Genomic DNA, 11,410 nt, shown 5'->3' with positions numbered 1-11,410 from the left:
TTTATTGTTCCGCAGAGTCGTTAACAAGGCATCGCAATGACATGTCAAGTCCAATCAGAGCAGAACATTGATGAGTTTACATATTACATCAAATAGAAAAGGCAGATCAACATCGTATGAATAAGACTCAGAGTTTCGCCACAGTGTATGTCTTTCTTATTAGGTTTGTAGGGGTCATATAAAAACTTCACACAACTCTAATACTATGAAATGAAAGTAATAGATGTACAGAATTTGAGGATTAAATAGAATATATCAATGTGTCTCTACAGGCATAAACCTGCTATTCAGCTAGTACCTACAAATAGATAAAACATAATATATCAACTCTTCAGATTAATTCAGTCGTCACGCTGATTGAAATGTAGAATATCGAGGTAGACAGAATATATTCTGCCATCGCCCACACTGATGTCACCAGCAGCCTCCCTCCCTCCGAGTGTTTTATCTGGTGTCTCCTCACCTCTCTTTAGCGTCAAGCCCTTTCTTCTTCATTTGTCTCGTCTCGTTTTTTACTTATTTCTTCTTCAGGAAACGGGTTGATATTGCCAAAGTCCCCATTTCTTCTGTAAAGTGCAGCCTCAGCCAGTCTGTGGCACCCTGTCACACTTCCAGTTATCTTGCCTATCTGCCCGTCCATTATTTGTAATAAATGTATTAGTGTGTGTGTGTGTGTGTGTGTGTGTGTGTGTGTGTGTGTGTGTGTGTGTGTGTGTGTGGTGTGGCTCAGCTCCGGACAGCCAGCATGGAGTTGATCTCCCAGATGAGGTTGCGGAGTTGGTCCATGATCTGCTTCAGCTGCTGGTTTTTCTGCTTCAGCTTCTGCAAGAAAAAATGACAAAAAAAACAAACAACAAATATGAATGTCAGAATGCCTTAGCTACCTAAAAAAAACAATTTAATTCCAGGATTGAAAAAGATCAAAAAGGCCAAACAACTGACAAAACACTTCAAAAAACAACAAAGCAATTACATACAAAGAAAACAAATAATTCATGTCTTGCAGGATATTAAAGTTGCACATAGCACTGGTATTTAAAATTCCCATGGAGACAGATTTGAGCTGCTGTACTGCACTACTAGAAAAGTTTTTTCCCATCAGCACTACTTTAGCATCATGCTTTCAACACAGCATAAACTTCACACTTCCTATACCACTGTAGGTCCTTGTAAAATATAATTTACTTAACTACGTAACTGAGAAAAACTGATTCCAGATGTGATCTCGATCCTAATGACTGTGCTGTTTTTGCTGCTGGCATGAGAAAATGAAGAGGGAGGTTTTGCCCAGCAAATGTGTGAGAAACACATTTGAAGACTCTGTTTCCCTTCTTTTAAATGTAGTGTTAGTCCAAGTTATCCTGAAAACAATCTAAAGTGAAGGGTTGGGACATTGTTTCAAGGTTTTTATGCTTTTGTAGTGTTTGGAAATGGAGAATGTTCATTCTTAGGCGAGTATCACAACTAATGCCAAATATGAGTGTGGCCCAACAAAAAAGTATTTTAGTACATTGTAGGAAACAGAGTTTACAGCCATGCTTACAGCTCTGTAAGGCTGTACTTTACAGCACATGACAAAGTACAACTGAGGCTATTTGGTCATCAAACGCAGTATTGACCTGCTGGTGTCGCCAGATGAAAAGTCAGGGGATCACCAAAGTCATCAGGATTCATCATCTGGAAACCATGAATGTCTCTACTAAATTTTAAGACAATCTATCCAATAGTTGTTGAGATATTTCAGTCTGAGCAACATCGCCACACTCACAGCCATGTTGCTAGCGAGGCCAGAAGTACATTAGTGACCTGTTTCTGGAGATTTACATCTTCAGTAGGACTGAATGGACCTTGGGTTGAGTGCCATAGACGACACACGTAAGTCAGAGTAGAGAGACGGACTAAATGTTGGTTTTGTTTTTTTCATGGTCTTTGTTGACAGTAACAAAAATATGAAATAAAAACCCGCCTTGTCCTTTCACAGTACGTTCAGAGTTTGTATGGGGCGAGGATTAATTAAAGTTTGAAAGCCACATTTAACTTCAGGTATTTCTTCCTTCAACATACAATAGACAAAATTTTCCCACCTGCTCACTGACCTCTCCCCAAATACTGAGCACTTTAGTTGACTTCATCAATCCGAGCCTCTGCTAATCGCTAAACTAACACATCTGGCCTCTGCTTCGGTGGGGTGTACAGGTACATCACAGAGGAGCAAACAACCCAATCTCCCCGTCAGTCACTGAGGGCTTTGTCCGCTGATTGCCTCTGAATGCGCTACCAAGATCTCTAAGTCAACAGCTGCCGTGGACTGAAGTACCTCATTGCACAAGCTTTATACATAAACAAATAATGGCTCCCGAGCTGCTGCTGCTGCCGCTGCCGGAAAGTCAGAATAAAAACAGGTACAGCTGCCAAATGTGTGCTGCCTTTGAGTAACTCGGGCAAAACATCTACATTTGAAGGTTCGGGCAAATTTAGCAACAGCAGAACATAACAGCTACTTGCTCAGCTGCTTTTCTTCTGAGCAATAGCCAGAGAGAGAGAGAGGAGGAGGAGGAGGAGAGCTCCTTCACTCAGGAGCTACTGTATCTGCAGTGCAGAGAAATCTATTAAGATTAAATCCATCTCACTCGCTCGGTAACACTCCTTTAGCCATGACTAATTACCAGCCATTTTTGCAGCGCAGATAACACCTTGAGCAATCGATTTCACACAGCTCTCTTAATATCAACTGTTTAGCTGATTGTCCTTGAAGATATTCCAGAGTGGAACATTTGGAGGCCTTCCAGTCTCTCTCTCTCTCTCTCTCTCTCTCTGGGGGGCTCTCCCTGTTTCTCAAGCTCTCTCACTCTTTTCTCTTCTCCCCTTTCTATCTCTCTGTCTCCGACGTTCACTTTGATTTTCTGTGTGTGTGTGTATTAGATGGGATATGCCTCATTACTCTGACGAGCAAGTCTTGAAATAACTCGGTCATCTACTCTTCGTTAATGAGACAATACCACGAGCGTTTGTAATTTCTTAAACACTTTTTAAACAAAGAATACAACGCTGGTCCTTTTTTAAATGAGCAAAACATTTTTTTTTTACATGGAGCTAAAAAAAAAGAGCTGCAATCACAGATTTATTTCTCATGTCGGTTTTCAAGCGTAAACGGGCAGATTTGGCTTCAAAGACAAAATTAGCTACTTTTGAATCGAGATTCTTCCACAAGAATCTAGTAAAAATTCCACATTTTTCACAGTGGAAATAAGACTATGGAGGCAGCCTTCACGGCATATTCATTATAAAAGGCTCACTGGCATATCTTGATATATGAATAACAAGACTGCTATTATCACAGAAATGATTCTGCATCCTCAGGGAGACATAATTCCATTCATAACCTCATAATTAGCACAACTCTAATCCTTCACACCTATAATACGATGTTTGGGAAAAGGGTGTGCTACGGAGAACAAAGCAGAGAAAAGGAGCTCTGAACCATCTCGTTTTTTGTCTCAAGTACAAGGCTCAAGCACACACACACACACACACACACACACACACACACACACACACACACACACACACACAAAAACACCTCTACAGGAATCCAGCGGATGCACTCCCTCATTTCTTGGCCTGCCACTCAACAGCCGGGCCCCACAATAATGTTTTGATGCCTTTTCAATCCACAGTAGGCCCCTTCTGACACGCTCTGACACTGCATCAGCCGCGGCAGGGTGGCCAGTCAACAACTCATGAAAGTAAACAAGGAAGCGCTGTCTGAGCTCCTGTCTCCGAAGGCCTCCTGCAGACTGGCAGAATGCCTACCTTCTTCATGTAACCTGGAAATGCTGGCAGACGCTGGCGGAGAGGGTGGAAAAGAACAGTGACCCGAAATGAAGTGGAAATGGAGATTGGCACGCACTGAGGAAGTGCGGTGAGATGTGGTGAGCTGAAATATGTGTGTGTGTGCGTGTGTATGAGCATGTGCAGCTGTGCAAGTGGTTATGGTCTGATGTGCATATCTGTGTGTGCAGCGTCAGCGTGAGGGTGTGGCTGCATATGAAAACGTCTGTATGTGTTTAAATGTATGTGTGTGTGTGTGTGTGTGTGTGTGCATCAGTGTGTGTTAGTCAATCCACTGGTTAGGTATCGGCTCATACTGGCCATGAGTGACCGATGCACACTTTTCTGTTTTACTGAGTTCATTTGATGCAATGTTACTGCTGATTAGGGCAACTAACGACAATTTTCAATTAAACTGTTGATTATTTTTACAAAACATTGTTTCATCTATAAATTTTTGGCAAATAGTGAAAAAAGCCCATCACAATTTCCCAAAATGAATGTCTTCAAACAACTTATTTTGTCTGACCAACAATCCAAAACCTACAAAGATGTAATTTACAGTAACATTAAGCAGACAAAAGCATCAGTGTCTTCACATTTGTCCTTGATGATTACTTTTCATTACTTTTCTGTTGATCGACTCATCAGTTCAGTCCTACTGCTGATGCTACACCACTTCCTGCATGTGGTTCACAATCAATGTCTTTTAATGTGAAGGCAGTGGTAGGCATTTACTGTGAAATTGGAAGTTTTGACATTGTGACATCTAAGGTTAGCTAACGCTAACAACCAAAAGAGTGTGGGCATCTGAATCAGTATCGGGGGAGAAATAGTTCAATCAGTGCTTGAATTGTCTGTGTATTCAACAGAATGAATGAGTGAGGATGTGTGCATACCTAATATGTGTGTGCAGGTGAGTGTGTGCAATCGGAGAGCCGCAGGAAGCTCTCAGGTGCACTTACAGCACATCTGGGCAGAGGACAAGCCAGGGTGAGATCTGATTTTTAAACACAGTCTAGCTGCAAGTAAACTGGGTCTTGTAAACAAAAGTCACATGGACTCATAAGTAGTTTGTTTATTGGACAGAGTTTTGGCAACATGTCATGTCAAGAGATTAAACATGGCTGTGGGGGAGGGGGGGTCAAAAACATATCCGATTCCAGTCCCTGTAACTTCAGCTAAGCCTGATGGACGTGTCAGAGTAGCTTCCTTTGCTGTTGTTTACGTCTGATTCATATCCAGTAAGAGCAGATTTATTTTAGAAGTTGCTTGTGAACATAGTGTAACTACAGTCCTACTGCAGTCTGACCTAAATGTTCAGATGTCATCATTCGTTCAGCATCGTTTATGTAAAAGTGGAGCTGAGACAATTATTTTATTAATCTATTGACAGAAAATCAATCAGCTACAATTTCAAGTAAGTTATAAAGCAAAAATGCTAAACATCACCTAGTTTCAGCTTTTTTTGTCTTATGTTACAGTAAACTGAATATATTTAAATGAGAAATCTGAAGACGTGACTTGGGCTTGAGGAAAATGTGACGGACATTTGTCACTATTTTCTGATATTTAAAAAAAAAATAATCGGCAGATTAATCAATAATAAAATCTTTACTTGCAACCGTACATAAAACAGCTTGACTGTGGTTAATGTGAACACATTATTTAAGTTGTTTAATCAAGCAAAAATGGCAAATATTCGCTGGTTCTCAAAAGTTCAGATTTACTGCTTCTCAGTGTTTTCTGTTAATTGAAATTAACTATCTTTAAGTTTTAGATGGTTATTCTGAGAAAAAACACATTTGAAGTTGTCATCTTTGGCTCTTAGAACTTGTGATGGGCATTTTTCAAAATGTTTTGACATTTTATGGACTAAACAATTTATAGGAAAAATGATCAACTGACTAATTAATGACTGTTAGTTGCAGCCAGCCCCATAAAAAAGCACAAAAATTTTTCAGAAGGAACTAACAGTCATTCTCTGCCCTAACCATGAAATTGTTTTAACATTGTCTGTTACCAATTCATTTTTGTTTCTAATTACTTACTTGTGTGTCAGTCTTGTAAAGCACTTGACTTGAGATTTCAAACATTCAGAAACACAATATCTGTGTGGGATTCACGTCAGCACGTCATGATTTACTCATGTTCACTTCTACATCTCACTTGTCTTGTTAATTGATAGCCTGTAAAATTGTACCATCTTTCACTCTTTCCTATAGGGGAAACTGCTAGCATTGCTTCAGTATGTGTAAAAGTTTGACTTCTTCCGTTGTCCTCCACTGTTCCTTAAAGAACAGTGTCTTATATGACCTGTGAGTCACAGGCTGAGGAGTATAACTGCTTTTTTCACCATCAATTTTAAAACATCCCTTTCCCCGTTTGGATCTCTGTGATAAAGTAACCAAAGATTATACAGGGATGGGTTGGGCATATCTGAGCAATGATTAGATGTACAAGTGAAGGACAGGAGCTCCATCATTAGCTGAAACCTTTAAAAACAGAACAATGGGCGGAGAGCTAACAGGACAGATGACGGTTTGTTTAAATGACATGGATGAAGGGCTGATACTCATCATCCTCCTCTGCTTCTCCCTGTCTGCCTTTCTCACATTCCCTTCAACATGCTCCCTTTTCTCCTTTTCCCTTTCGTCCAAATCAGATCAAAGAAGCTTGTCCTCAGTAGAGGGGTGAGACACAGAAGTGAAAGGGGAGAAAAAAGAAAAAAAAGCTGAATTTTTCATCGAAATCGCTTCATTAAAATTCTGCTCCACAGAAACTTTGCCACAAGAGAAGCTCTAACTACAGTATCTCTGTGTGTCAAGACAGATCCTGGCTCAGGCCACCAAAAGACATTCCCTGACCTGAAATCAATTTGTCACTATATACATATATATATATATATATATATATATATATATATATATATATATATATATATTCATACATTATCGTTGTAGGCCCATTGGAGATCAATTAAAAGTAAATGGATTTTTCAATACATCGCTGCTCGACGTTCGGTGGCACATCGGATGCACAACATTGTAATCTGTAAACACGTGGGACTTGTCAAATGTAGGCCATCAAACAACAGGGCGTCTCCAGGCTTATCAAGCTTTATAATTGGCATCTCTTTATTAATTAATTCTGTTGCATTATCTCCACATTAAAGCCGATCAGGGAGGTTTTTTTGATCCATTAAACATTATAGAAAAATCAAGCTAATCTTGTAATTATATTATTATATGAATAAGATGAGGTATTCATCTGCTTTTTAGCCATTTAACCCGTTTCATCTACGATTAGAAACATGACCACCGCACTCTCCGAGCACATTAAGAACACTCTCGTCACTTTTTGATGAGGGGCTTTGAGATGATGGCGGGGAAGAAACGCCAAAGATTAAAATACACACACACACACACACACACACACACACACAAGCAGGAGGAGAGAGGAGGAATATAGGAAGTGGAACGAAAACGTGCCTTCACTCAGGATTCCTCCGTTAATCCGCCCTGTCGCTGGCGACTCAAATCTCAGCTTTGACTCCAACGGATCTGGCTGAGAATTACAAGTGTAAGTGTCTGTGAGCGAGGAGAAGGGATTAGGGAGAGGAGAGGAGAGGAGAGGAGGAGACGAGAGGGGACCAGAGGAGAGGCAGAGGAGAGGAGGTGGAGAAAGATGGGAAGAGGAGAGGAAACAAGACAGAGTAGATAAAAGGGGGATGAGAGAGAGAAGAGAGGAAGAGGAGAGGAGAGAAGGCAGAAGAGGAAGAAGAGGAGGATGGAAAGAGTAGAGGAAACAAGACAGAGGAGCGAAGGAGGAGACAAGATGAGTCGAGAAGAGAGGAAGAGGAGATGGAGGAGAGGGGAGGAGATGGAGGAGGAGGAAGAGGAGCAGGATGAAGACGAGAGGACACAAGACAGAGGAGAGGAGAGGAAGAGGACGAGGAGGGGTAATGAAGAGGAAGGGGAGAGTATGGATGAGTTCCAACAGCCAGTTCCATTTTGGATCTGGTTCCAAGTCGGAAAAAAAGTCGGATTCTTTAAACTCCGCAGCCAATTAACTCCTGAACTAATTCATTCACAGTCTCTCTGAGATAGTCTACTGACACTACAGGCATCCGGTGACGTATAGTCTGCTGTTAATATGACGGAACATTCTGAAGAGTGGATAAACCAAAGTCAATGAAACGTCTGTCAAATGCAGCAATTGTGGGAGGGTACTTCCTAACTGACAAAGAGGGGTGTTGCTTTTACTTTATCCTCTATAGCCTCTGCAGCTGCATCACAGCCCCCCAGTGAGGAGCAAAGGGTTAATGAATGTCACAGAGCAGTGACAAAAACATGTGATGAAAGCCCAACACACTTTCAGTAGAATCTCTGTGTGGTTTAGGCACGATACTGAGGAAAATAAATGCTAAGATGCCTTTATTTCATACGTTCACATCGTAGGCAACTATGTACTCTGTACCAAACAAACTACCTAAAAAGATTTGTTAAGGGATTCAGAAGGATTCAGATTTGATAAAATGCTACAGACCCTAAACCCTTAAAATGTTGTACATTACCGGGAACAAAAACAGTTTTTGTCTTTTCGCATGGTTTACAGAGGCTGAAACTCCTTGCTGTCCTCAGACAGTGAGATGGAGTGTCTTGGCAGAAACGCAAGTCAAATTTAATTAAATTCTATGGTTTATAATAAGTGTGACACAAACTTGGAGAGGAGCCTCAGCTTTGTGGAAAGGTGCTTTTCCAGAAAGCGGCGATCCCTTAAATTATGCAAAAATGAAAAATGTCCTCAAGGAAATGCAACTCCCTATTAGGCAGAAGAATTAGGACAAAGCAAACTCCAGGAGCCAATAGTTTTAGTAATGAGCGTGTCTGCAGTAAGAGAACCCATATTCAATACACTAACCTCTGAAACTACTGTATCCCTGTCCAGACAGTCCACATACTGGTCTGCTTCATGGGATATTTATTTTGGCTTCAAGATGAAGTCAATAATGACCTGCGTGGGTCGAACCTCATCACAGAACTTATTTTAAAACTTATTATAAAATTTAAGTTCACCTCTGAGATCCATCAGCTCAAGACTGTAAAACAAATATTTACCAGCAGCTGCTGACAGAAATCCGAGCTCTAGTGCACTCCCTTTATTATGTCAGTCCTTGTACAATAATCCTGAAATCCTAAAATCCTTACAAACATACTTCACGTGCATCTTAGTTGCCAGTGAGTTTGTTATATTTTTATAACTAGTCGCATTTTCTCATTTTGTCATCTTCTGAACAAGGAATACATTGATTTGTTTTGCATCTGAAGAACCTCTTCTACTGTGCGTCTGTATCTCCTAGTCAGAGACTCTCTAGATAACTGTCCTGGGTAATACAACATCACATTCATCTGTTCACACTATGTAATGTTTTCATAGTTCATTTTAAATAAATAAATATTTGAACGTGGTCAAGTGAATCGTGAATGCTCCCAGACTGCACCTCAGCGTGACGTGAGCGCATGTGTGCTAAAAACGTTCCGCCAAAGTGAAATGTCACTTGATGGAAAACACACTGCCCTCTCTGAGGAAACTTGTAAAAAGCACAAGTGAGTTGGGGGTAAGTAAGCTGCTTACTGCTCTGTGCCCTGCCTGGGGAGCCCTGTGACGCTAAGTGGGCCCTGGTTTACCATCTGACAGTGTACCCACAGGGAGCCGGGCCAAGCAGATTTAATTTGCCTGACATCAGTTAAAAAAGCCTTAATTGACTTTATAAACTTTATGGCTTTTTCTCAACGGGAAGGCTTAAGTGCCAGTGTGTTCTGTGTTTGGCATGGGCTTTCCCAGGGGAATGAAGCCCTTTAAAGGGATTTTGAAGGCAGATAAAAAGGGGTGGCAGAAATACAATAGCCATGTTGTCATCCTCGCATACACCTACCAACGGGGTTCTTTCAATACGTCCTCAGCATTCAGGTGGAAAGCCTGCAGTGTCAGCCGACTGTTGCAGAACGGTTGCAATCGATTTAGCCCTTTAGAGGTATCTGAGGCTAGGCGCCCCCTCGCTCTCTCCTAAGCACTTGAGCCTCTGCCAGGTAGCCCCATCGATTGTGCTTTCCTTTGTGATTTGGTTCCCAGTGATAATAAATGAGGGGCAAGAAGGTTGGAGTGCTGTTGCTTTAAAACCAATGATGGGCAGCCATGCAAGCGACTTAACCATCAGCAAAATTGCACATTGAAGCAAAATCCAAGGAATACAGCTATGTTTACTGGGTAGGGGGAAAGTGACATATTAGGCAGAGAACATGTCTATTTCACCGCAGAAGTCACATATTACAGTAACTTCCTTTTTTTAGCAGACCTAAGAAGATACAAGAAGATAATGCCTGAGTGCAAGTTCATACTTAGTTCAGGAGAGCGAAAGGGTTCATTTGTACACAACAGCAGAGCAGCTACAGCAGCATGAGAACTGATGAGGAGACTGAAATTCAAATCACATTCTTCTGTGTTTCAAAATGTATTGGCCTTTAAAGCACAGACATACAGTCAAAGCCCTCAGTTACAGGTAGAGACCAACAAATACGTGATTTTTGAGACCAAACCACATCAACATATGAGACTAAAAAAAAGAAATGATGAAGATATAACTTAAAATATTCAGTTTTTATATTAACACATAAACTCTCTTTTCAATACAACAAATAAACAGATTTCTTTGCAATTACCTTGCAAATCCGGTTATTAGAGTTGTGACAAATCTACAGAGGCAGGATACAGTACAGTTGAACAATAACCTTTACCTCTACAAAGATGACAGTAAAATCTCTAAACTTTCCCAGTAATAAAATCATTATAATTAATATAAATAAAACAACAAATATCATTAAAACTTGGGGTGGGGGTACGGAAAAAGTTGAAAAGGTTGAAATTGTAAAAACGGACTTTTCCCTGAGGGGAGACAACCAGCTGTCAGTTTTGTTGATTTTTCTTTTGTAAAACATCTTTAAATTGTTATAAATCAAAAGAGAAAAATAAGGGCAAAATGGCATACTACAATTTCTATTTGCGTGTTTCCCAACATAACAAAAAAAAAGAAATTCCCAACATAACACCAATATAACTGTCTTAAGTTGCCCAATAATATCAGCACCTATAGATAGATATATATATCGACTCTACGTCAGACAGCATTAAACAGTGTCAAACGGCTGAGGCTTCCTGCTCACTATGTTTAATTAGAGGTCTTTCCTTTTTTGACATCTGCGCCGCTAACTAGCTAGCTTATCGCAGGGACTAAAGGGGAAAGCAGAGCGCAGTTTGAAAGCAGCAGCAGAGAGTGGCTGCTGCTTGAAGGCTTGCTTGGAGGGCTGATTTGTAGACTGGAGCAGATGATGTGGCGTTCCTGAGTGTGCATGCACTGTAGGTATGACTGTGTACTTGTACGCGTGAGCTTATGCGTTCACGCATGCACGCGAGCGTTGAGGGCTTGAAGCCAGCATTTGCGGAGAGTGATACCCCACCGTCACAATCTCAGAGCAGACAGGACGTCTTTCTTTCATCTCTCTTAGATGTCTGTCAGGAG

At 40.9% G+C, this 11,410-nt stretch overlaps 1 protein-coding gene across 1 annotated transcript in view; it reads right to left on the bottom strand.

Annotated features, from left to right (window-relative positions):
* med30 (mediator complex subunit 30) overlaps positions 1 to 11,410 on the bottom strand; it is a 32,294-nt gene continuing 20,884 nt past the window's right edge. The window contains exon 5 of the mRNA XM_070921717.1: positions 1 to 822. Within this exon, the coding sequence (XP_070777818.1) occupies positions 727 to 822 (96 nt within the window). The 3' untranslated portion in view covers positions 1 to 726. The remainder of the gene's footprint in view (positions 823 to 11,410) is intronic.

The sequence above is a fragment of the Enoplosus armatus genome, chromosome 16, assembly GCF_043641665.1.
Source record: "Enoplosus armatus isolate fEnoArm2 chromosome 16, fEnoArm2.hap1, whole genome shotgun sequence".
Lineage (NCBI taxonomy): Eukaryota > Metazoa > Chordata > Actinopteri > Centrarchiformes > Enoplosidae > Enoplosus > Enoplosus armatus.
Note: the sequence above shows the minus strand (reverse complement) of the source record. Positions and strands in the feature narration are given on the sequence as shown.